Below are 27,964 nucleotides of genomic sequence, written 5' to 3'. Positions count from 1 at the left end.
TACCTAAAGAGTCATTATCAGCACCTCAAAGACAAAGGTGACACAATTGGAAGATGACAATTGTGAGATGCCTTATGGGAGAACAGGCACAGTGATGTATTATTGATGCAGGTGTTGTAAGGTATTATAATCATTCATCATTCTGGAAAACAGGTTGAAACTGTATCTCCCAAATCACTAAACTGCAAATGCCTTTTGGCACACTATCGGGCATATACTATCCCTAAGAGTACAAAGAGAGCCAGAAAAGACTCATAGGTACAAAAATATTTTTAGCAGCACTTTTTTTTTAAAGCATAGAACTGTAAACAAAAGTGGGTGCTCATTAATTGGTGAAGTGATCTACCAACTTATATATGAATGTGATAGAATGTTATTATATAATCATAATAATAAAAGTGATGGACATGAAGAAACCTGGAAAAACAAATATGGACCAGGAGAACAAATTATAAAATGACTATAATTGTGTAAAGAAAAATGATTGTGGAAGAATTAAAGACTCCAATTCAATGACCAATTCTGATTCCAGACAGCTATTTCTCAAAGTAGAAGGTAGGTAGAGAGAGGGTAGTCTAGAGATACAGAATGGGGTGTGCACATTCATAATTGCCAATGCATGAATTTGTTTTGGCTAAACTTATTTGTTAAAAGGAAGAGCTTTTATTTGGGGTTAGGTATTGGATAGGTCAAATCAACAAATATTTATTAAGCACCTACTACTATTGCAAGGGATTACATCTAGTACTGAGGAAAGTGATAATAAATTAAAAAGAAGAAAGATTTTAGAATATTAATGAAACATTAAACAATATACACTGAAGAATACAGAAGGAAGTTCTACATAAGGTACTCAGTCAAGGAGGAGAAAATTCTGTTAATATTTTGTTTAGTTTTAGGGGTAGGGTATTTATACATGCACATATACAAATACATATATATATATATTTATATAAACATGTATAGTAGCCTCATCCTGGTAAAAACCACCTTTTAAAAAAAATTTATTTAATTAATTAATTCAGAATATTTGTCCATGGTTACATGATTCATGTTCATTCCCTTCCTTCCTCCTTCCATCCCCCTACCATAGCCAATGAGCAGTTCCACTGGGTTTTACATGTGTCATTGATCAAGACCTATTTCCGTATTAGTAATATGTGCACTAGGATGATCGTTATTATTCCCATCGAACCATGTGATAAATCATATGTTTTTCTTTTGGGTCTAGTAAAACTATCTTGACAAACATACTAAATCAGACTGAGGGTAACTGGAACCTCAAACTCTGTAACCCTCAAACCTGTCAGTGTTTAGACAAGCATGTGAAGACTTCTCCTGGTGGAAAGGACAGATGAGAACAATTTGTTCCAATGTCCATGAAGGCAGCTGAAGCAGACTTTGTGGAGTGCTTAGAGCTGGTCAGATATAGAAAATGCAAGCTCATCCACTGTATCCTGAGCCACCAGTGGTCATCTTGACTGAGAGTAAGGCTGATGACTTTGTGCAACTCTCCCTTACTTAAATCCAGTTCATGAGCAGGTCAAGATATCATCCAGGGGTATTGTTGGTCCTCTTTAAAAATGAAGGACATACCACCACAACAATTGAGATGTTTATTTTTGAAGAAGCTCTATTAGATTAAGACCATAACCAGTTCTAATATTCAATGGGTATAAAAGTCCTCTTATAAAATCATTCAGGATAGACACTGCTCACCTTTTTAAAGAATGCTCACTTCTGTTTGTCCCTCAGAGGTGTGGAAAACCAAGGATGTAGTTTATCCTTTTCCTTTTCAAATGTTCAATTTCTTGTTAATTCCTACATTTTTGTTCATGTCTCAGTTCATGAAATAGGCCTGCAGAGCTCTTAGGACTCTGAGCCAAATTAGACCATGAAGTTCTACTGCATATTAAAGGAAATCCGAGGATAAGGAGAAAATGGGTAAAGGAGGGGGAACAATTTGTTCATCTGGAAAATCTCTGGATTAGGGATAATCCAGGGTCATTTCAAACACTCTGTGGCCATTTCTGAGTATAGACAAAGGATTGTTCTCTGCTTAAACCATAATAGACATGACCATAATAAGATGAGTTGAGGTTTGGCTTCTAGTATTTTCCTGTGATATTGTCTAATTGAGTACATATACCATGGTTACAAGAAGTAATAATGTTTTAATATATAGGTATTAATTGCTTCCCTGACCCAAAACAGTTTATAATAAGGTTAAATATATTCTGTAGTTACTTTCAACATTTGGGGTCCCTTATTGTATTTCAAGTTTTTATGTATATATCATATCTCATTGAATTCTTAACTTTGCCTGAATTTAAACTTTCAAAATCGTTACATAATTATTAGTTTTATCTGTATTTAATCACAAACTATAATGCCTATTAATTCCTAATAGTAAAACCAACAATATTTCCTTTTTATGGCTTCTTTTGATTAGCCTATAAAATTTAGATGGTGAACAGAGATCTTTTAACATCACCCATAATTGTTAATTTCTGTGAGTTTGTCTTTTAAATCAAATAGTTTAATAAGAAATCAGGATTTAGACTTTTATTAAAAAGTACCCTTTAGGCAAAAGAGAAAAGCTGCTCCTCTGGAAATTTGAACTTGGTTCTTAAAAGTTTCTTGTACCTTTCTCTAGATTGGGTGCATATTAAAGTTGTTATCATTAAAGACAAATACTCAATGTATGATGAATAACTGAACAAATGATGGTATATGATTGTAATGGAATACTATTGTGCTATAAGAAATAACAAAAGGTTTCAGAGAAATAAGGGAAGACATCTATAAACTGATACAGAGTGAAGTGAGCAGAAGCAGAACAATTTAGACAATAGCAACAACACTTTATAAATGTCTTTGAAAGCTTTAAAAGTTCTGATCTATGCAAGGACTAGTCATGAATCTCAGAGAACCTATGATGAAATATGCCACCCACCTGACAGAGAGGTGGACTTAGGTCATCTGATTCATAGTGGGACGTGTATTTTTTGGACACTCATTGTGGGAATTCGTTTTGCTTGACTATTTATATTTGTTACAAAAGTTTTGTTCTTTTTTTTTAACTGGGGGAAGATGGAAGAAAATTGAATTTGTTTATTGAGAATATAAAATTACATTTTAAAATCTTTACATGGTTCCTTTTGCATAAGTGACTATATGAGTATGTTTGCTCCATGTCCAATGCTGCTAAAATTTTAGAAGTAAATATTATTTTCAAGGCTTATCAAGGACTAACAAATAGTTACAACATTTTAACTTAGAAAAATTCCTGTAAAATGTGTTAAAGTTCCATGTTTATTATATAGTTTAAAACAAAAGGGTTTCTCTGTATGTGTGTCTTATTAGCCTTTGGTCCTCCAGCCTGTATGTAATAATTTTGATTTTTGTTTTTAATATCTTCTATGCAGTGTAGCATAATGGATAGAATGCTTACCTCAGAGCCAGAAGATCTGATTCATGACCTGCCCCTGACACATACTGTCTGTCAGTTATTGGTTAATCATTTTTTCAGTTCCATCCTACTCTCTACGAATCCTTTTGGGATTTTCTTGTCAAAGATAGTGGAGTGGTTTATCATTTCCCTCTCCAGCTAATTTAAAAGATGAGAAACTGAGGCAAACAGGGTTAAGTGACTTACCCAGGGTATCATAGCTATTGTGTCTGATGCCAGATTTGAACTTGGGAAAATTAATTTTCCTGACTCCAAGACCAGCATTTATTTTATTCACTGGGCCATCTAGCTGCTGAGACAGTCTGTATGTCCTTGGTCAAATCACTTATTCTCTTTGTGCTCTATAAGACCCTAAATTGCAGGGGAAATGTCAAACTGCAGGGGAAGAGAGAGTTCCCTCCCTTTGGAGTTCCTTGTGTTAAGGAACTCACAAGTCCAGCTCCTAATATTACCTTTGCACTAAAACTTCTCTTAAAGAAAAAAACCCTTTACCTTCTTTCTTAGAATTGATACTAAGGCAGAAGAGCAGTAAGGGCTAGGCAATTGGGGTAAGATGACTTGCCCAGGGTCACACAGCTAGGAAGTATCTGAGGCCAGAATTGAACTTGGGTTCTCCCATATCTGGTGCTCTATCTACTGTGCTACCTAGCTTCCCCACTCATAACTTTTCTTTATATCTTGGGTCTGAGTCTGGCAAAGATGTATGTACTGTCCCTTGGAGAATGCTAATATACTCTTATAGATTTGTGGAATTCTGAGGATCCCAGAGCATTATTTTTCTGTCATAATCTAGATTTCCTTTCCATTTTATTTCTAAGGAAAAGAAAAAAAGTGAAGCAGTTCTAGTTGGCCACTGATTCATTTCATCTATGATCTCATTCTTTTGTAAAGAGTTTAATTGTATGTTTGGGGATATTAGAGGAAAGGAGACATTAATTCAGTTAACTACTGAGTTCTGACTCAGTTGTTATTTATCTCTTATTAACTTAGTCTATGCCTGAGGCCATTGTTAACTTTGCTATTGAATTTCTTTCTACTCAATGGGAGAAGAAATCTACATTTTATTTTTCAATACTGAAAACTTTGTTAAATTATATAAGACTGTTAGGTGGACATCTTCAGCAAGAGTACTAATGGGAGATGAATGTCTTTTATGTGGTATGGTTGGCTCTTAGAGCTTGGAACATCCATTAGAATGTAAGCTCCTTGAAGGCAGGGTTTTGCTTACTTGGGCTTTGTATCCCTAGTGCTTAGCATAGTGCATGTTATATATCAGGAGCTTAATAAATGATTGTTGATTGAATACTAATAGACCCTTGGGTTTGAGTCCCAATCCTGATGTGGATTCCAGCTCCTGGATTGTTGTCGATTGCTATTCTGACATTTCAAAGTTCACCAGATCATGACTATTTCTAATTTGGACTTTGCCTAAAAATCAAGAAGAATGGATATAGCAGAGACACAAGCTACTGAAGGTGCCATATGGCTGCTGCCCTGGTGGGGCCTGTGGCCTGAGGACTCTCTTCCTACCTTTGGCATATTTTATTTATAGATATATGGATTATATGTATAGATAATAGATAGATTAGATAGATGGTAGATTAGAGAGATAGCGGATATAGACATAGGTACATAGATAGATAGATGGATAGATAGACACAGATAGACAGATAGACAGATAGATTAGATTGATTGATAGCTGATATAGACATAGACACATAGATAGTTGATAGATTAGATAGATAGCTGATATAGACAGACACCTAGATAGACATATAGATAGACACATAGACAGACAGACAGACACCTAGATAGATAGATGATAGATGATATAGATAGTTGATATAAACATAGACACATAGATAAACACATATCATAGATAGACAGACAGACAGACAGACAGACAGACAGACAAATAGATAGTAATCTTTGCCTCCTCACTCAAACACAGCCAGGTAGGAAAGAGGAATAGGCTTGCTTTAGCTGCTTAGTGCCTTTTGAATGCCCCCTAATTCTGGCAATCTAAGTCAGTTCCTTCATCCTGGGTCAGCAGTCTTGGAACCAGTTTCAGAATCTGCATTTCCAAAGTCTACACGAGGATTGGGTCAGCTCCACATGGCTATAAGGTCCGAGTTTGTTGGTCAGTGCCTCATTGCATAGTGGTTGATCTTCATATCCTTGAAATTAAAGTCTAAAGCAGGGATGTTAAGGACTAATACAATAAAATTCTATGGCTTTTCACATTCTTTTTATCCTTAGCTATATTTTAAATTATTTTGAGTGTCTCTTGTGTTTTGTTTTGTGAGCTGGATCTGTTTTTTGAAGTGCAAACCAGGAACTTTGGTCCACATGCTCGTTTATTACCAAATTGTTCTTATTCACATTGGAGCAGAGCTTAATATCATATGAATAGACACATCGCCACGATTGACTTTTAGCAGAGTGAGGATTTTAGTGTGAGGTTAAGTGAAAATTGTGGTCGTGGAAAAGCTAGCTCCAGAGACCAAGGCAATAGTAGGTCATACTGCCTTTGGGGTTTTTGCCAATCCAAGGTATCTTTTTGGGGAGGGTGTTTATGAAATAGTCAAAGCAAAGATTAGACTTCATTGAAAACCAAAATGGAAATTGAGTTTGGCTTATTCTTTAATAGTTCTCATTTCTATCTCTTAAAAGCAGTTTTATTTAAATTTGAGTTTCTTTCTCATTTTTACAACTCATTTGATTTAGTCTTGTTTTGCCTGTGACTCTCCTGAGGAAATAACTTATCCCTTCCATCATCTCTTCTATTTTTCACTGCTGGGGCTCAAAGGTTCTTTCTTCTGCTGTTTCTTTGACTTCTTCTTGGCACATTGCTATGTCCAGGCAATAGCCAGAGTGTCCCAGATGTCACATTCAGCTCACTAGGTCTAGTTTGATAGCTATTTTCCAGGGTCTTTGTCCGAGTGGACATTTTGGCTGAATCAGATCTGAAAAACAAAGTTTAACATTCTCCCCGAGTTAATGATATGAAGTTTTTTTTTACAAAACAACAACAACAACCTTCTTTCTAGTTTTGTTCAATGCTTTGTTCTCAGTGTGCAAGATGCTGTGTATGCATGGTACACGGAGAGGTTTTTCTTAAAGCATATGTTGTTGTTCAGTCATCTTAGTTGTGCCCAACTCTTTGTGGTGCCATTGGGTTTTCTTGGCAAAGATACTGGAGTGGTTTGCCGGGTCCTTCTTCAGCTCATTTTATAGGTGAGGAAACTGCGAACAACAGGATGAAGTGACTTGTGTGGAGTAACACAGACAGTAAGTGTCTGAGGCAGAATTTACACTCAAGTCTTCCTGACTTCAGGCCTGATACTCTATCCACTGTGCCACTTTTATTATTCCACTTTCCACTCTAAGCGCATAATTTATTAGTAATAATAGCTTCCGAAACACATGATGAACATTGATTCATCTCCACAAATAAAAGCTAGAGTGCCTCCTGTAGCCATTTTATCTAAGTAACATATAAGTTCACTGAAATGGCCTCATTTACCAGGTCAGCCTTCCTGTTAAGTGCACAGCCTTTAAGTTCCTCTATTTTCTTTCATCTGTTTCTTATATTGTAAACAGACAATTTAGAAACTTCCTCTGTCTGATCTCTTTCTGTCATGCTGCCCCCTCAGTTGGTTTTTAGCTCAGCAGGCAACTGACTGCCTGCTTTGTGTGCTACCTTGTGGTGCCATGGGCTATTAAAGAGAAGGAAGGTTTCTTTTCCTTAGAAATGTGTATGTCAACATGAACCCAGTTCCATTTTTTGGGAATTTTCTGTTAGAGTTGTATAAAAGAAAAAGTTTCAAAAGACATATTCTCACATAAATCTGATTTATAGGAAAGAAAAATGTAAAAAAACCCAATAACCTTTATATATAGCTCTATTTACTTCTAACTCAGAGTTATTTTTTGGCCCATCATTCATAGTTACTATAAAGACCATCCATGTACAAATATTACTTGTAAAAAAAAGTTGGAATTGAAGCTGGAAGAGGATTTTGAGGTCATTTGGTCTGAACCCTAATTTCATAGATAAGGAAACTGAGATCAATGCTCAAAGTCATACAAATGGCGCAGGTAGGATTTGAACCCAGTTCCAGGGACTCTAAATCCATGGCTCTTTCCATTTCATCACATTGCCTTCCAAGTGCTGGAGAATAACTACTCTAATAGCAATGTGTTATTGGCATTTATTCATGGGAGAGTCACCTCAAGTCAGTAGCACTCTGTTCAGGTAACTGAAAGGAGCTCCGGTGCTAGGATATAAAATCAAGAATTTTTACCCTATGATCTCACTCAACACACCCTTGTTATGTTATGGAAACTTCAGTTTGAACAGGTCATGTTATAAAAGATGTAAAAAAATAACACAGTAACTTCTAAAGCCAACTAAGTGCTTAATGACAGACCGAGCAGATTCACAAGAGACAGAAGCCTGGGAGATCTCTCTGGTTTTTCTTTTAGCAAAGACTCCAAATCAGAACATGAACCAGCAATTACTTTGCTTCGGGCCAGATTCAGTCACAATTAATTTGATTCCATTTCACTTCTTGTTTAAATCACTTAAGTAAAGCTTAGCTTGTTGAACCAGACTCTGGAACCAGTTCAATTCGCCGAAGAATATGAAATGATGCAGTTTTTGTCCTTAGATTCACAAGACATGAATTAGGTAAATGTGGGCAGGAGTTGGAGGATAAACTGGGATGCCGTCAAAAGTAGTGTTTTGATATTACATAAAGGTTTGGCTAAAATGACAATAGAAAATGGGTTGTTTGTGTTGCTCTTTGAGAAAATAAAGTCTGGAACTTATTTTGTTAAAAAAAAAAAGTAGTCAACATGCAGCCCCCTTTTCATAAAATCTTCATCAGTATTCCTCCATAATTATGCAGATGAAATCCATTGTAAACTAAATTTAATAGCTGGACCTTGTATTTTCTTCCAAACCTAAATAGAGATTCTTTACTTTTTAAAAATAACATGATGGGGGCAGCTAGGTGACTCAAGAGGGGAGAGCTATGCCTAGAGATAGGAGGTCTCGAGTTCAAATATGGCCTCAGTTACTTCTTAGTGGTGTGATCTTGGGCAAGTCACTTAACCCCCATTGCTTAGTCCTTACCCTCTTTTGCCTTGAAAACAAGATAGTGTAGATTCCAAGCAGAAGGTAAGGGTTAAACATACATAGATATACACATATAATATATAGTTATGTATATTACATATGCCATATACAATATATGATATATAATGAAAACTTTGGGGGAACAAGAGCACATATCTTATACAACAATAATACCAGCATTTGTGTAGTACTTTATTGCTTTCAAACCACCTGACAAATATTGTCTCATTTGATCCTCATAACAACTCTGGGAGGTTGGGTCTATCATTAGCCTCATTTTACAAATGAAGAAACTGAGGGAGACGGTGGTTAAGTGACTTGCCTACAGTTACAGAGCTAGTAATTGCCAGAGACTGTATTTGAACTCAGGTCTTCTTGACTGTAGATCTAGTCCTCTACCCTTTGGGCTACTTAGCCATCTAGAAAAATAATAGCAATAATAATGGACATTTATACAGAGCATTAACATTTGCCAAAGTGCTTTACATAAATGGTCACATTTGAGTTTCATAACAATCCCACGAGATCTCCCAGTAATTCTTCTTCCCATTTTACCAACAAAGAACCCAAGACTGAAAGAACCCAAGTGACTTGTCCATTGTCATTCAGCTACTAGATTGAAATCCAGCCTCTGGCCCAAGCCTACTATGCTACACTGCCTCCTAAATGTCCAGTGTGCCCTGTTTGGTTTTGTGTTTTTTGTGTTTAGTCTTGTAATTACATGCATGGCCTACTTTCAATTATCCACATTAACTGCCAACAGGGATAACACGTTTACAGTAATTGAAATTCACAGGTATCCTCTGCTTAGCCATTTAATGTCATCCTAGTTCTCTATGAAACCTTTTTGTCAGAACTGATAAGGAATAGCAAAGTGGAGTGGTTTGAGTTTCCACTCTTATGATTTCCCTGCCATCTGGCATGGACACTAATGAATCATGAAATGCCTAAAAGCAAGAAGTCAGAAGAGGAAAGAGCAATAGCAAAAGGGCCTGAGCTGGCCACAAATTGAAAAATCAGTTTCTGAATAATGATGAGCTGACTAAGTTGACTATATAATTAAATGCTAGCAGAAAAGCATCTTTAAAGCGAACTGTGAGCCCAAGTCCTGAGGATCTTTGCAGTTTTCCTAAAATATTTTGTTAGGGAGAAAGTACAAGGTGTAGCCATCAGGTTTAAGTTAAGCTGGACTTTGTTGGCCAGAATGACTGAGGAATAAGGTGATGGGAATTTTGTGAAAAAGGGCTGGTGGGTCCTTGCCTATATAACCAGTCACCTCTCTTTAAAAACAAAAGAAAGCAAATGAATATTTACAACCATGAACCATGCCATGGAACCAAACTTAATGATTTCCAGAGAAGTTGGAACTTGTTTATTACAGCAATGGAAGGTTGAAAGGAAACTTGAAAATCAACATGATATATCCTTAAATGCATGACATGCCCTCTCTGTCTTGATCTTGACTTCAAAATAAAAAGATGTAAGGAATAAAGGACTATACAAAGAAATTATACATACAAAGAAAATCATAATGGCGTCTTGACTGGGTTCTCTGTCTGTCTTCAAACAGAACTATAACTAGAAATTCTCATGCCTGGTGCAAATTCAACTGGATGTAAGGTGTAGTCAGGAGTGACGATAGTCCAAGTGTTAATGTAGTCAATACTGGAAGAGAAGGCATCATTTCCCCCTAAGAATCTGGTCATGGTTGCCATAGGGATCAGGGAGATCTCTAGAGAGCAGTGCCAGTGGTGGTTGAGGACTTTAAAAAGAAATGCTATGGGGATAGTGGCTAATTGGTAAGAGATGTGTGCCCCAATGGATATCGGCCATATGGGGAAAAGCCCCATTCACTCAACATCAGTAATGGCTCTGCCTCCAATCTCTATTCTAATCTATCCTTCTTACAGCTACCAAACATTTTCCCAATGTACAAGTCTGACCACATCATAGCTTTGCTCAAAGACTTTTAGTGCTCGCTATTGACTATAAGATAAGACTCTCCTTATCTTGGCATTTAAGGTCCTTCAATCTGGTTTGAACCTATCTTTCCAGCATTATTTCATGTTTTCCATATATATTATATTATACACACATAATTTTTACATATATGTAATAAAATAGATGTTATATGTATATTCTACTTTTCATTCATATCAAAATACTAGCTGCTTTCCAAAATTAACATTATTTCCTGCCTCTTTTTATTCATACTGTCTCTAATTTCTGGAATATACTCCTTCCTCATTTTTGTCATCCATAAGTCTTCCTTTCCTTCAGGGCTCAGCTCAGGTGCTCTGTCCTTTATGAAGCCTTCTCTGATTCCTTTCAGCTAGAAGTATTCTCTCAGATTTTCTTAGAGCACTTTATCTGAATGTCTCCTTCCATTCTCCATGATATATTTATTATATCATATCATTTCCTATTATGTAATGTCATATCTTGTGTTGTTATAATGTGTTATATTCTGTTACATTATATAATATCACATTACTTACATTTTCCCATGTACTTGTCATTCCTTCAATAAAATGAACTCCTTAAAGGCAGGGATTATATCATATTTATATCTTTTTATCTCCAGGGTTTAGCACTGGTGCCTTGCACATTTGTTCATTCTGTTCGGTCATGTTCCTGGTCTACAAGAAGAATTTGTAACCTGTGTGATTCATTATGAATTTTTGAACTTTCTACCTCAGAACTCTGATGAATGTTTCTTTCTGTTTGCCTGATCACAGATATTTATCAGCCATCACCAACTATTTGAATTCTTTTTGTTTTCCTCCTAGGATTCTGAGAAGCGAACTCCACTTCATGTTGCAGCTTTTCTGGGAGATGCAGAAATCATTGAACTCCTAATTCTTTCAGGTAAAGTTAGTCTTCCCAGAAGTCAACTGCAGACTAAATGACCATCTAGAGAGAATATTATCATATTGCAAATGACTACGTCAGGGAAGACAATTAAAAGGAACCTAAAGAATAACAGTCATTTTTTTATGTCTGTGGGGCATTATTTGATCAAGTACTTTCCTGAATATAACAAAACTGGTGGATACAGTTGTTTTAATGAATGAATGATTAGTCATCATAATAATTGTTATTTATATAACAATTTGAAGATTACAAAGTGCTTTAATATGTTATAAATACATACGTTTGATCTTCATGATGTATGAAATAGGTACTATTATTATTATTATAATTTTGTGGATGGGGAAAACAAGGATTTTGTATTTTTATTTAGTGGTTTTCAGTCATGTGCAAATCTTCATGACTTTTTGAGTCATGAAGAAGTTTTCTTGGCAGATACTAGCATTTGCCATTTCCTCCTCCAGATCACTTTATAGATGAGGAAAATGAGGCAAATAGAGTTAAAGGACTTGTCCTGGGTTATACAGCTAGTCAGTTTCTGAGGAGGTCAGACTTGAACTCAAGTATTCTAGACTCTAAAAAAAAATGAGGCTAATTCAACAACTTTCCCAGGTTCAGCTAGGTCGCTTAGTGGTAAGAGTTATAGACCTAGAGGCAGTCAATCCTTGGTTCATATTTGACCTCACATACCTCTGATATGTCTTACCTTGGGCACATCACCTAACCTCAGTTTCCTAGCCCTTACCAATCTTCTGCCTTGGAACTTAGTCTCAAATCTAAGGCAGAAGGTAAGAATTAAAAAAAAAGAAAGAAAGATCTTGAAACCTACTTAGCCAGGAAGATTATCAGGCAGGATTAAAACCCAGGTTCTTCCTGTCTCTAAAACCAGGTTTCTGTCCTTTGTATCATACTGCCTCTCTACAGTGTTGGATAATGGAAAACTTTGAACCAGGCATAATATCATTTTGTGTCCTGGCTCTGCCATATACAATATGACACTGATCATGTGAGGGGTTAAACCTCTCAGACCTTCAAGTTGTACCATCTATAAAACAAGGATAGTAAGACTTGCTTTTACCAGCCTCAAAGGATGGAAATGAGTAAAATGTTTTCTACACCATAAAAAGATATATAATTTGGGGTTATTATTTCTCTATCAAATATTCCTATTGTTTAGGAAATATGATTTCTCAGTATCTAAACTATCAGAGTAAAAATTGAAATACCACAAAGTAGATTAGCTCAAAGTTTTCTGACTTAATAGTATATTAGGTCACCTTTTTGAAAAGTGATTTCTTGACTTCCGGGTAAACATGGCTGCAATCTAGACGTGAATCGCTTCCTCTTCCCAGCACCTAACGAAATAGACTACCTCAAAAGAACATAAAAATCATCGTTGGAAGAATGGAGGGACTCTACAGTAGGGTGCAGCACTGACGATACATGGGGTTTGAGCATTTCCACACTATAAGAAGGAGAAAAAGCTCGCACCCAAATGTGATCTGAATTACCTTCCCCCACCTCACCTACAGAAACAGAGTCGGGACCAACGCGCTCACCAGAGATAGTGAGTGAGTGAGGGATGACTCTGTAGTGAGTGGGGGGCACACCAGGGTCCTTGGTATCTAACTAGGACTTCCAGGGATCTACCCCTGAGAGCGGTTACACTGGAGACCCCTGAGTACTGGAGATCACAGACTGCGGGCCCTCTAACAAACTGAGGAGACAGCAGAGATGCCAGAACCTGCCTGAGGCAAAATCCCTGCCACATAACTCCACAGAAAACCTGCCCATCTCACTCAGATTTCTGACTAAAAAGGAAAGGGAAAACCACCAAAGGGCTGGATCATTGTGCCCAAGACCAACCCTTGAAGAAGAACAGGAAGAAAGTGACTCTTGAAAACTTTTACGGAGGGAAAATCCAGGCTACAGAGGAAAAAGAGGATGAAATTCAAACAAAATCAAAACCTTCCCCCCAAAATGGAAATTGTCCACAAGTTCTGGAAGAACTCAAATTGGAGCTTATCCAAAAGATGGAAACCTTTTGGCAAGTAAATTGGGAAAAAATTCAGAGAGAAGTCAACAGTCTGATAGACAAGAACTCCCAATTGAAGAAATACCTGGAAGCCTCAAAAAGCAGGGCAGACCAAACTGAAAAGGAAAACCAGTCTTTAAAGGCCAGAATTAAGCAACTGGAAGACAATGATCTTGCAAAACAGCAAGAATTAATAAAGCAAAGTCAAAAAATTAATGGATTAGAAGAAAACATAAAATATCTTATTGACAAGGTGACAGACCAGGAAAACAAAGGAAGGAGGGACAATTTGAGAATCACTGGTCTGCCTGAAAAACCAGAGATAAACAAAAATCTTGATGTCATACTACAAGAAATAATCTAAGAAAATTGCCCTGAAGCTCTTGAAGAAGGGGGCAAAATAGAAATTGAAAGGGTTCATAGAACACCCTCTATACTAAATTCCCAAAAGTCAACTCCCAGGAATGTAATTGCCAAATTCAAGAGCTTCCAAGCTAAGGAGAAAGTCTTACAAGAAGCCAAAAAGAGAAACTTCACATACAAAGGAGCACAAATCAGGATCACACAAGACCTGGCAGCTTCCAGGCGAAAAAGACCACAAGGCCTGGAACACGATATTCGAAAGGCAAGAGAACTGGGTCTTCAACCAAGAATCACCTATCCATCAAAACTGACTCTATACTTCCAAGGGAAAGTATAGACATTCAACAAAATAGAAGATTTCCAAGTATTTGTAAAGAAAAGACCAGAACTCAGAAGAAAGTTTGACATCCAAACATAAAGAGCAAGAGAAACATGAAAAGGTAAATATGAAAGAAAGGGAAAAGGAGAAAAATGTTTTTTTCTTTTATTCAAGCTCTCTTCGATAAGATCAAATTGTATATATTAATAAATGGGGGAAATGTTATGTGTAAGTCTCAAAAATTGTATGCATTAATAGAGTAATCAGAAGAATCACTCATAGGGAAAGATTGGGGCATTAAGATGATTTGGAGAAAAAAGAAGGAAGGAAAAAGGGAGGAGGGGAATCAAAGTTGGTACCAAGATATACTTGAAGAAATAGAAATAATTAAATAGAATAATCTTTGTCACACAAAGATACACACGGGAAGGGGAAGGGAAGAATTCTCTCATAAGAAGGAGAGGAAGAGAGTGCTAATTGGTATTACTTAAACCTTACTCTCAGTGAAATCAACTCTGAGAGGAAAGAACATCTAGATCCATTGGGATCTTGAATTCTATCTTATCCAACAGGGTAAGGGAGAAGGTAAAACTAAGGGGTGGGGTAGGGGGGAGGGAGTAGAAAAAGGGAGGGAAGGAGAGGGGGGAGGGAAATTAATAGATCCCCCCTAAAAAACAAGAAGGGAACAAAAAGGGAGGGGCCTAAGGGGACTGATTTAAAGTAAACCACTGGTTTAAAAGGTTATAGCAAAAGAAAAAAGGTCAGAATTAGGGGTGGAGATCAAAATGCCAGGGAATTCACAAGTGACAATCATAACTTTGAATGTGAATGGAATGAACTCACCCATGAAGGATAGATGAATAGCAGAGGGATTAGAATCCAAAACCCTACCATATGTTGTCTTCAAGAAACACACATGAGGCGGGTAGATACTCACAAGGTCAGAATTAAAGGTTGGAGTAAGACCTATTGAGCCTCAACTGACAGAAAGAAGGCAGGAGTTGCAATCATGATACCTGACAAAGCCAAATAAAAAATAGACCTGATTAAAAGGGATAGGGAAGGTAAATATATCCTGATAAAATGAAGTATAGATAATGAGGAACCATCACTAATCAACATGTATGCACCATAAGGTATAGCACCCAAATTTCTAATGGAGAAACTAGGAGAATTGAAGGAGGAAATAGATTGTAAAACTATACTAGTGGGAGATTTGAACCAACCACTATCAGATTTAGATAAATAAAAAAATAAGTAAGAAAGAGGTAAAAGATGTGAATGAAATCTTAGAAAAATTAGAGTTAATAGTTAATATGGAGAAAAATAAATAGAGACAAAAAGGAATATACCTTCTTTTCAGCAGCACATGGCACATTCACAAATATTGACCATATACTAGGTCATAAAAACATGGCATACAAATGCAGAAAAGACAAAATAATAAATGCAACCTTTTCAGATCATAAGGCAATAAAAATAATGACCAGTAAGGATACATGGAGAGCAAAATTAAAAATCAATTGGAAATTAAATAATATGATACTCCAAAATTGGTTAGTTAGAGAACAAATCATTGAAACAATTGCTAATTTCATTGAAGAAAATGACAATGGTGAGACATCCTTTCAAACCTTATGGGATGCAGCCAAAGCAGTATTCAGAGGAAAATTCATATCCCTGAGTGCATATATTAACAAATTAGGGAGGGCAGAGATCAATGAATTGGACATGTAAATCAAAAAACTTGAAAGTGAACAAATTAAAACCCCCCAGAAGAAAGCCAAATTAGAGATCCTAAAAATTAAGGTAGAAATTAATAAAATCAAAAGTGATAGAACTATTGAACTAGTAAATAAGACTAGAAACTGTTACTTTGAAAAAACAAACAAAATAGACAAAGTACTGGTCAATTTAATTTAAAATAGGAAAGAAGAAAAGCAAATTAACAGTATCATAGATGAAAAGGGAGACCTTACCTCCAATGAAGAGGAAATTAAGGCAATCATTAAAAACTTCTTTACCCAATTATATGGCAATAAACATGCCAATCTAGGCAACATGGACAAATATTTACCAAAATACAAGTTGCCTAGACTAACAGAAGAAGAAATAGAATTCTTAAATAATCCCATATCAGAAAAAAAAAATCCAACAGGCCATCAAAGAACTCCGTAAGAAAAAATCTGGGCCTGATGGATTCACAAGTGAATTCTATCAAACATTCAAAGAACAGCTAATACCAACACAATACAAACTATTTGGCACAATAGGCAAAGAGGGAGTTCTACCAAATTCCTTTTATGACAGAAATATGGTACTGATTCCAAAGTCAGTCAGGGCAAAAATGGAGAAAGAAAACTACAGACCAATCTCCTTAATGAACATAGATGCAAAAATCTTAAACAGGATACTAGCAAAAAGACTCCAGCAAGTGATCAGGAGGGTCATTCACTATGATCAAGTAGGATTTATACCAGGAATGCCGGGATGGTTCAATATTAGGAAAACCATCCACATAATTGACCATATCAACATGCAAACCAACAAAAATCATATGATTATCTCAATAGATGCAGAAAAAGTCTTTGATAAAATACAACACCCATTCCTATTAAAAACACTAGAAAGCATAGGAATAGAAGGGTCTTTCCTAAAAATAAGAAACAGTATATATGTAAAACCACCAGCAAACATCATCTGCAATGGGGATAAACTTGATGCATTCCCAATAAGATCAGGAGTGACACAAAGATGCCCATTATCACCTCTATTATTTAACATTGTACTAGAAACACTAGCAGTAGCAATTAGAGAAGAAAAAGAAATTGAAGGTATTAAAATTGGCAGTGAGGAGACCAAGCTGTCACTCTTTGCAGATGGCATGATGGTCTACTTAAAGAATCCTAGAGAATCAACAAAAAAGCTAATAGAAATAATCAACAACTTTAGCAAAGTTGCAGGATACAAAATAAACCCACATAAATCATCAGTTTTCTATATATCTCCAACACAGCTCAACAGCAAGAACTAGAAAGAGAAATCCCATTCAAAATCACTTTAGACAAAATAAAATACTTAGGAATCTATCTCCCGAAACAAACACAGGAACTATATGAACACAACTACAAAACACTCGCCACACAACTAAAACTAGACTTGAGCAATTGGAAAAACATTAACTGCTCATGGATAGGATGAGCCAATATAATAAAAATGACCATCCTACCCAAACTTATTTTTCTATTTAGTGCCATACCCATTGAACTACCAAAATACTTCTTCACTGATTTAGAAAAAACCATAACAAAGTTCATTTGGAAGAACAAAAGGTCAAGGATATCCTGGGAAATAATGAAAAAAAATACAAAGGAAGGTGGCCTTGCAGTCCCAGATCTCAAACTATATCATAAAGCAGTGGTCATCAAAATAATTTGGTACTGGCTAAAAGACAGAAAGGAGGATCAGTGGAACAGACTTGGGTTAAGTGACCTCAGCAAGACAGTCTATGACAAACCCAAAGACCCCAGCTTTTGGGACAAAAATCCACTATTTGATAAAAACTGCTGGGAAAATTGGAAGACGGTGTGGGAGAGATTAGGTTTGGATCAACACCTCACACCCTATACCAAGATAAACTCAGAATGGGTGACTGACTTGAACATAAAGAAGGAAACTATACGTAAATTAGGTGAACACAGAATAGTATACATGTCAGACCTTTGGGAAGGAAAAGATTTCAAAACCAAGCAAGACTTAGAAAGAGTCACAAAATGTAAAATAAATAATTTTTACTACATCAAAGTAAAAAGGTTTTGTACAAACAAAACCAATTTAACTAGAATCAGAAGGGAAGCAACAAATTGGGAACCAATCTTCATGACAAAATCCTCTGACAAAGGTCTAATTACTCAAATTTACAAAGAATTAAATCAATTGTACAAAAAATCAAGCCATTCTCCAATTGAAAAATGGGCAAGGGATATGAATAGGCAGTTTTCAGTTAAAGAAATCAAAACTTTTAATAAGGACATGAAAAAATGCTCTAAATCTCTAATAATCAGAGAGATGCAAATCAAAACAACTCTGAGGTATCACCTCACACCTAGCAGATTGGCTAACATGACAGCTATGGAAAGTAATGAATGCTGGAGGGGATGTGGCAAAGTGGGGACATTAATTCATTGCTGGTGGAGTTGTGAATTGATCCAACCATTCTGGAGGGCAATTTGGAACTATGTCCAAAGGGCCATAAAAGACTGTCTGCCCTTTGTTCCAGCCATAGCACTGCTGGGCTTGTACCCCAAAGAGATAATGGACAAAAAGACTTGTACAAGAATAGTCATAGCTGTGCTCTTTGTGGTGGCCAAAAATTGGAAAATGAAGGGATGCCCTTCAATTGGGGAATGGCTGAACAAATTGTGGTATATCTTGGTGATGAATACTACTGTGCTCAAAGGAATAATAAAGTGGAGGAATTCCATGGAGACTGGAACAACCTCCAGGAAGTAATGCAGAGCGAAAGAAGCAGAACCAGGAAAACATTGTACACAGAGACTGATACACTGTGGTACAATCGAACGTAATGGACTTCTCTATTAGTGTCAATGCAATGTCCCTAAACAATCTGCAGGGATCTAGGAGAAAAAAATACTATCCACAGGGGACAAACTGCAGGAGTAAAAACACCCCGGAAAGGCAACTGCTTCACTAGAGGGGTGGAGGGAATATGATTGAGGAGAGACTCTAAATGAACACCCTAATGCAGATACCAACAACATGGAAATGGGTCCGGATCAAGGACACATGTGATACCCAGAGGAATCACACATCGGCTATGGGAGGGGTGGCGGGGGGGTGGGGGGGAGGGAGGAAAAGAAAATGATCTTTTTTTCTAATGAATAGTGTTTGAAAATGACCAAATAAAAATAATGTTTAAAAGAAAAAAAAGAAAAGTGATTTCCTAAAGCATAAATAAGTTCTCAAGTACTTGTGCCTTATTATTTTTTAAATGTTAAAATTTGTTTGAGAACTGAGATTCTTAATATCTTTTACCAAATGAATTTCACAAAAAGATGATGGGCTTTTTCCTATAAGCAATACTGAGTTTGTTAATCCCTCAGTTAAGCTAAGTTAGTTTAAATGACCCTGATTGTAATTTTCCTAATCTCCTGCATTGTCCATTTTTGGAAATCAAATTTCAGGAGATATGGCCTTGTCTAATCACAAGCCTTTGGTCTACTCTAAGTTGCTGCTGCATTTGTTTCCTGGAATTAGAAAGCATCAATGGAATTCCTGAATGTGTTTTGTAAAGCATTTATAGGGCCATTTAAAAGGCTTTGAGTCACCATGGAAATATAATAATTGAGATTTTTAAAAAGTTAGCTGCATTGTAATTGGTAGCATAAAATATTATCAGTAAACTGAGAGAGGGCTATTAATGTGTGTGCAAATGTTAGGACATTATCTAATTCTTATATGATTATTGATCAAGATATGTCTGGAGAGAATTACATCGAACCACAAACTGTACCTTTGGGACACTGGCTAAAACAGAATTTTAGGCTTCCTGGACCATAGGTCTAGCCCATTATCATTTGCCTCATCCTCTTAAATGTTTTCCCTCCCACTAGAAGGCAATCTATTGAAGTATTACATCTAATAAAGTAAATTAGCTTTCACCAGCTGAAAGCTAAGACCTGAGCAATTTGTTTTGTTTTTTATTTGACACTCGCTCAAACTTTACCTGAAAGCTAGTCCATATCCGGGCAGTTGTTGTCTCAATAGCTGAAATTAACCTTTAGGGAGCTGGAGAAATTGTAAGAATCTTTAAAAAAAATTAAAAGGATTTGGGTGTAGAATGAACAATTCTATTCCATAACATCTCAGACTACACACCAAGTATTCCTGCCCTAACTTCAGTATCATGAGTATCTCAGGGTTATGTCTTTACTGTATTGTATAATCTTGAAACTATATGTTTGATTTCTTTTGTTTATATTTAATTCAGTAAACATTTATTAAGTTCCTACAATGTATTAAGTTTAGTGAAGGAGATATAAAGACCAAAAAAAATCTCTGCCCCCTGTAATGGGAAAAGGATAGAGATAAGGATAAGACTTAAGAGAAGTGGAAGTTTGTCTTTAAGACACATGCTAGGAACTCTAGAGAAAGGATTTTAGCTGGCAGGGGGCAGAGGAGGAACCGTTTGGAAGGGACAACTGTTATAGTGAGTGACTTCCTGTGGGAGTGAGGCTTTCTTCCTGTCCTGAAGGGAGGAGTAAAAGCTGGCTTGCCGGAGCTTGGCTATCTCAGCCTTTCTGTGGAGAAGGAAAAACCCTAAAATCACTTGGAAGGTTCTCTTTTTGATTGGAGAACATCTAGCAAAGGATCTGACTATAACTATTGTCTTTTATCAGCTTTCCAGAAGTTTTTGTCTCCAATCCTGTCAGGTTGGCTTTGAGGTTTTACCGCAGGGTTCAGGCATACCAGAGCTGGTCTTAGCTATTTTGAGAGCAATCATAATGGGATTTGGACACAGTTTTTTAACTCAACCAAACCAACTCCTGAGGGTCATAGATAGACAGCTTAGTCAGCTCTTTTTGGGGAACACCTTGGTAGAAATAGGGAGCTAGTAGGTTAGCTTGAAGACTGGAAGACCCCCTCTTGTGAGGTATATAGATTATGGTGGGTTGGATAGCTAGATCCTTTAGAGTCAGGGAACCTTGTTCTGATCCTCACTTTGTACCCTCTCTTTGAGTAAATACAAATACTGATTTTATATAACATTATCTCCAAGGCATTTTGCCAGACTGGCCCAGTGAGAGAAAGTGATTCTGCTTTACTCTCACTAACATGGGACTAGAATACTCAAACACCAGGGCTGGCATTTAGGGAGTTCTTTAAGTGGAAACTACATCTATTCACTCGAATTTTACTGTTAGCCGTATGGTTTTATTAGCTACCTTCTATTGTTTTTTCTTTTTTTTTTTAAACCTCAAAGGGGAAGGGGTTTTCTATTTGAGGGGATAAAGCATGTGCAGAGTTAAGCACATAAAGTAATTTAGGGAAGATGGACCACTAATAAGGAAATAAGGAAAAGTTTCCTGAAAAAAAAATGAAACAAACTGAGCTTGAAAGTGTAGAGATAATTTTAGGGTTGTGACTTAAAATCTAAATTAATTGGTTGCCAGGGAAAAATCCCAAATAAAATACCCAAGTCAGTCTGGAAATTTATGGAAATTTTAATTAATATAGAGGGAAGGATTTTAAGGAGAAAGAGGGAAGAGGATATAGGATTTCTCCTGCCTGGCCTGTGCCAGGGGTAGTTTAGGATCTCCGCCACTAGCTCTCTGCAGGAGATTAGAGGCTTCTAAGAGGAAAAAGTTTGGAAAGTAAAGGAGGTAAAAACTCAGCCAGAAACTCACCACCGAACCAGATAATAGCTGTAGCCACACCAAGATGCCAAAAGGCCCAGCAGGCTGTCTCCAGCCATCTCTCTGCCGCCAAAGGTACTGGAGAGAGGAAGTGATGTGAAATATATAGATCTTTTACTCTTGTGTCCCCTCCTCTCATTTTTCACGTCTGCCAATCACATCAGAGCCTTTTCTCTAGGATTGCCCATTCTTTAGTTCTCATGTTCTTTGATTAGATTATTATCTTTTGAGTTACTTAACACTTCTTTGTTAAGTTCACCTTTTGTTAGTTACTTAACCTTTTTGTGATTAATTTACCCTTTATATTTACTTAACACCTTTTTGTATTAAGATCTTAAAATAGACTTAGCTTAAAGTTCTTGCTTCACTATAAAGTAATAACTAAGTACCTTCATTGTTCAATCAGGAGATTACAATTTCATCTTCTCCATAAAGTAAGATCTAAGTAGGGTGGAGTAATTTAAAGTTCACAAAAGCAAGATTTTAGACGTGGAGATAAGGCTAAGGAATGAGTACATTCTGGGAATAGGCAAAGTTGGCTTGTGCAAATACTCAGAAAATGGGAAATGAAATAGTTTAGTTTGGAGAGTAACTAGCTGAAGGGGCCAGTGGTGTTAACTTTTAGGACTTTTTACTTCAAATATTTGGGAAATGTAAGTAAAGGCAGTCTGGATTAGTTAAGTATTTAGATCTCAGGTCACTAAAACTGTCTGAATTCATACATGCTATCTGGTCCTTAGATATATTGCAACTTGACCTTTGCATGGAGATGAAAGCCTTTGCATGGAGTAAGCACTTCCAGTAGTAATTGAAGGCTCTGGGTTGGGTTGAGGCATCTGATGGTTTTAGATCCCAGAGATTAATGTTTCCTGGTTTACTTGGGACCTCAACTGGTTTGAGGTCAATTCTTGGTGGGGATATTGAATTGAAGAGACTTGATCTTTCTTCTATTAGTTGCAGGACACATCTACAGAGAGGAGTGACTTCTTTTTTTATTTACTTTTTTTTTTAATATATTTTATTTGATCATTTCCAAGCATTATTCATTAAAGACATAGATCATTTTCTTTTCCTCCCCCCCACCCCCCATAGCCGACGCGTAAGTCAACTGGGCATTAGATGTTTTCTTGATTTGAACCCATTGCTTTGTTGATAGTATTTGCATTAGAGTGTTCATTTAGAGTCTATCCTCTGTCATGTCCCCTCAACCTCTGTATTCAGGCAGTTGCTTTTTCTCGGTGTTTCCACTCCCATAGTTTATCCTTTGCTTATGAATGGTGTTTTTTTCTCCTGGATCCCTGCAAGTTGTTCAGGGACATTACACTGCCACTAATGGAGAAGTCCATTACGTTTGATTATACCACAGTGTATTAGTCTCTGTGTACAATGTTCTCCTGGTTCTGCTCGAGAGGAGTGACTTCTTGAGACATATGATTTCCTATCACTATCACATATATATGTACATGAACTAGTCTATCCTTAACTGTAACTGTGTAGTCATGGTAGGGTCATAGCTGTTTTAGATATCTTCAGCTTCATACCCTTGCTTAGCTTTAGAATTGAGGCTAACTATCAATCTTGAACTAGTTGGATCCCTAATAAAAATTTCAATCCTACTTTGGAATTCTTTTCATCCTCTATCCCTATAAGAAAGTGAAAGCAACAGCTGGGAAAAGTTTTCCAAAGCTTCTAACCAATTATGAATTGTTATGATTTCTGTTGATTCTTGTTTTTGTAGAAAATGCCCTTTTTCTACCTGGGTTTTGTTTTATGCTCCTGAGGGAATATAATTGTAAGATAACCATATCCATAATTTCATTATTCTTCTTGCATCTGGTAGCTTAGGAAAACCATCTAAAGAATTACAGGTTTAATAATGAATGAGGTATTAATTATTCCCATGCTGAGATTTTGCACTACCAGAGCCATTCATCATTGTATCATTCCCCCTCTTCTGCATTAACATTTGGGGGCACAATGTAATCTAAGTTCGCAGAATTCCTGTTGATATAATCGCCTGATTTCCTAGGGAAATTTAGATGCCTTTGAGGCAAACATAATAATATAAGGTAGTGGGAAAGAATTCAGGATGTGCAGATGTGCTGATACTTTTCCATAATCTGGCTTTCACTCACCATTAGTCTAGCTGCTGCTTTGGAAGACTTACAATAGAAGGAAGATTAAGAACTAGCTAAATCACTAGGCAACAGATCTATGAGTGAATCAGATAATCCATCAGTAATATCACATTAGCAATGAATTACTAAAAATAGGGTAGAAAAAGTAGGATCCATAGAATGATCAACAAGGTAGATAGTAATAGCTAGATGGCAGTTATAGAACACCTACTATGTGCCAAGTATGGTGCTAAGTGTTTTACAAATATTGTCGAATTTGACTAAATAGAGATAATGCCTGAGAGGTCAGATTCTCTTCAATAACTGTTTTGATTGCTTTTTGGAATGGATAAAAAGTATAGAGTCTTAAATGCTAACAAGCATATAACAAATACATACATATAAACATTGGATTGTATATAAAGTAGACACTAAAATTTTTTTTAAATGAATATGCCCAAATTTGTCCTGAACTAGAGTGGTGTTCAGAAGATCAGGATTGTGGTCCAGGTTTTGCCTTTAGTTAACTGTATGTCTCTGGGCAAGTCACTTTACTTCTAAGCATCAGAAAAGCGAGCAGTGTAGGGACTTAATGTGTACAAGTCTTATAAGTATGGGTTGGATGATAAATGTGTTGATTGATAGTTTTAGACCAGCCGAAAGGAAGGTCTCCCAGTGGCACGTCCTTGGACTAGGCCCTATATTGTTGAGCAAATTATATCAGTGATTGGGATGAAGGAATGGCATTCTTATCAGATATGCAAATGACACAATTCATAATGGTAGCTAACATATCAGATCATAGAATGGGACACAAAAAGATGTCCACAGCTCAGAAAAATAAGCTGAATCCAATAAGAGAATTAGATAAATGTGCTTATTTTAATATATCACCTATTGTAAGGGGGGAAGGGGTTAATTTTTAAGGAGTTGGACTTGATTATTTAAGAGTTTGGTCACCAGGAATTTAATTAATTCCAAAGAGATTTTATTTACAATTTATCTACAAAATGTAGAAAGAGTGAAGCAAGAAATCAGAGAGAGGATAAGGTCAGATATCTAGCCTGAGCACTAAGTAATTTACTCCTAGCCCCTGGCTCAAAACCAGGATAGGGAGAGTTGGTCCTTAGCTGGCCTCAGCAAATCTGAGGACCTGGGGAAGTCTCCCCTGAGACTAGTCTCTTCAGAGATAGCTAGTTAAAATAGGAATCAAACTCAGTTCTTTTTAACTTTAAGTTTGGTACTCTATCCATTTTTGCTATCTAATTGCTACTAATAACTTACAAGGACTATGTATTTTTGGAAATCATTTGGTTATCAGACTAACCATGTAGGGTACATACTATTATCATCCCCATTTTATATGGTCTATATTTATACGGAAGCAGAGGCTGAATGGTTAAGTGATTAACAAAGTGTTGACAGAGCTAGTAAGTATCTGAGAGAGGATTTGAATCAAGTCCAGATTTCTGTCCATTGTAACATATCCATAATAGTATCTAATAGCTAACATTTTAGATAGCATTTTAGATGGCACTTCAAGTTTTTTCAAAGCACCTTACATATATTATCTCACTTGCTCATCCTAATGAGCCTGTGAGGTAGGTACTCTTACAATCCTCATTTTGCAGAAGAGGAAATTGAGTCTGAGAGAGGTTAAATGATGGAACCAAGGTCATAAGCTCCTAAGCATCTCAGAGAAGATTTGATCTGAGGTCTTCTGACTCCCAAGTCCAGTTCTCTATCCACAATATCACTCAGCTGCCCATTTCGTATAACATTTGCAAATCTCATGTACATTTATTATGATCAAATGCTTTAATTTAGATGAGCCTTGCCCTGCAAGCCAGTTGATCAGGATTAGAAAAAAATATACTTGAATTGGAATATTGGCTTTGATCCTGACAATGTTTGCTAAAGCTTTTGCTCTCCTTCCTTCCCTTTGCCCCTCTTGGGCTTCCTATTTCTCAGGAACCAAAGGAAACAAAGCATTACCTCTGGATATCACTATCTGAGTTTCCCACTATATGCTAGCTGTCCACTAGAATCCTGAAACAAACAAAGTAGAGGCATAATAAGATGCTGAGCATATTACATTTATATCCTGGCCCTTTTTGGCTGCCCTCATTTCTATAAGACTTCTAGAGCCTTGAGGATCATTGTTACTTTTCCTGGCTAAACTGTATCCAATGGTCCCTTAGAGAAAATGCTGTTTAAAAAGGCATTGAAATGCTCCTGGTATCATTGCTCAGCACACAATGGCTCCTGTCAGGTAGGTAAATAGAAAGCTGCTCCCTAAAAAGTCAGTTATAAATATTCATCTCATCACTAAACCTGTTGGGGGTGGATTTGTCTCCCTCTGATGGGTAAACAAGATGCTGAAATATGCAGAGGAAGAGGATGTGGAAGACACCAGTAAGAGATGACACTGATGATATGCTGCCTGCTTCCGAGTCCAGATAACGATGCTTTTGTAATAATAATGTTCGTTTTGAGGGTAGAGGTAGAGAAGAAATTGTTTTCTTGGCTGCTGCCTATTCAGCTTTTTGAGAAGGGCAAGTGAATAAGTGAAGGACTTAACTACCAAAAGAAGCTATTTTCTGGATTTTTAATCATCCTTTTAATTCTCAAGTGATCCTGGAGCAGCCCTGAAAAGCCACTAGAGTTTATGCATTATGACAAACTGTGTAGATTAACTGTGTGATACCCAAAGCAACTTGGTACACATGCCCTTCTGGGTTAGTACATTCTGCTCCTTGGCAGAATCTCAGAACAAAAACCCACATATGGATCCATTTGAAATGGAACTGTTGACAAGTGTTGCAATAGCTAAGTATATTCAAATTTTGGTTTTTTTTGAACTAGTTCAATAGACAGGAAATGGATGAATCACTCAGCTCACAGATATTTTACCTGAGCAGATACTCTTTGTTCAGGACTGTGCTAATGGGCATGTACCTTTTTTCTTAGCTTTATCTCCAAGGGAGGTTGTATCCCAAGTCACTATCTGAAGTTGGAGAGTAGCCAGTTTTTCTTTTGAATCACCTGAGAGTATTTTTAATTTTTAATTTTTTTTACAGATTACATGTCAATATAATTTTTAATATTTGTTTTCTGACATTTTGCAAACGTTCTCTCTCCTCCCTAAGACAGCAGGCAATATCATATAGATTATACATATATTCTCACATAATGTTCATCATGTTGTGAAACAAGAAACATATTGCCTAGACACTAGGGAAAAAAAATCATGGAAGAAATGAAGTGAAGAATGGTAGGTTTCATTTTGCTTTCAGATGCTATCTATTCCTTCTATGGTAGTGGATATAATTTTTCATCATGAGTCCCTTGGAATTGTCTTGGATCCTTGCCTTGTTGATAATAGTTCCATTATGCACAGTTGATCATAATACATTATTGTTGTTGGTATATAACCTTCTCCTGATTCTGCTCATTTCACTTTGCATCATTTCATTATAAAATTTTCCAGGATTTTTGTAATCATCATTTGTTGTTTCTTATGGTACTATAATGTTCCATTATAAGTATATACCACAGCTCCTTCAGCCATGCCCCAATTGATGGACATCCCTTCAGTGTCCAGTTCTTTGCCACCACAAAAAGACCTGCTCCAAATAGTTTTGTACAGTTAGGTATTTTCCTCCTTATTTTTAATCTCTTTTAGACATAGAACTAGTAGTGGTATTGCTAGATGAAAGAGTATGTACAGCTTTCTAGCCCTTTGGGCATGGTTCCAGTCTGTGCTCTAAAATGATTGTATTAGTTCACAATTTTTCCACCTCCCCTCAATCATTTATCATTTTCCTTTTTTGTCATTTTAACCAATCTGAGGGTTGTGAGGTAGTTCCTCAGAATTATTTTAATTTGTATTTCTCTAATAGTAAATTGGAGTCACCTGAAAGTTTGAGATCCCCTCCAAAGAATGAAATCCACCAGCAGCATTTTTCATGAGATTGACCCAGAAAAAGAGTTTCAATAATCCTTTTTGCCCCTAAAAAGAACCAGAAGGGTAGTGTTCTGGATAATGGAGCTTCCTAATGACCAGAGAAACAAGGAGAGTATGTGCAAATGTATATACATACATACATATATATATATACATATATATATATATATAGTCGTGATTGCATATGCATATATGTATGTGAAAATATATCTGATCAAAGAAGGTGCACTAATGATGGTAA

At 36.5% G+C, this 27,964-nt stretch overlaps 1 protein-coding gene across 18 annotated transcripts in view; it reads left to right on the top strand.

Moving 5' to 3' along the window:
* The window catches only part of ANKRD44 (ankyrin repeat domain 44), a 384,212-nt gene that overhangs the window by 200,103 nt on the left and 156,145 nt on the right, over positions 1–27,964 (top strand). For all 18 annotated transcript variants that reach the window (XM_007494559.3, XM_056794152.1, XM_056794155.1 and 15 more), the window contains exon 3: positions 11,405–11,483. In XM_007494559.3, coding sequence (XP_007494621.1) covers positions 11,405–11,483 — 79 coding nt within the window. The remainder of the gene's footprint in view (positions 1–11,404; positions 11,484–27,964) is intronic.

Source organism: Monodelphis domestica, chromosome 4 (assembly GCF_027887165.1).
Source record: "Monodelphis domestica isolate mMonDom1 chromosome 4, mMonDom1.pri, whole genome shotgun sequence".
In the NCBI taxonomy this organism is placed as follows: domain Eukaryota; kingdom Metazoa; phylum Chordata; class Mammalia; order Didelphimorphia; family Didelphidae; genus Monodelphis; species Monodelphis domestica.
Note: the sequence above shows the minus strand (reverse complement) of the source record. Positions and strands in the feature narration are given on the sequence as shown.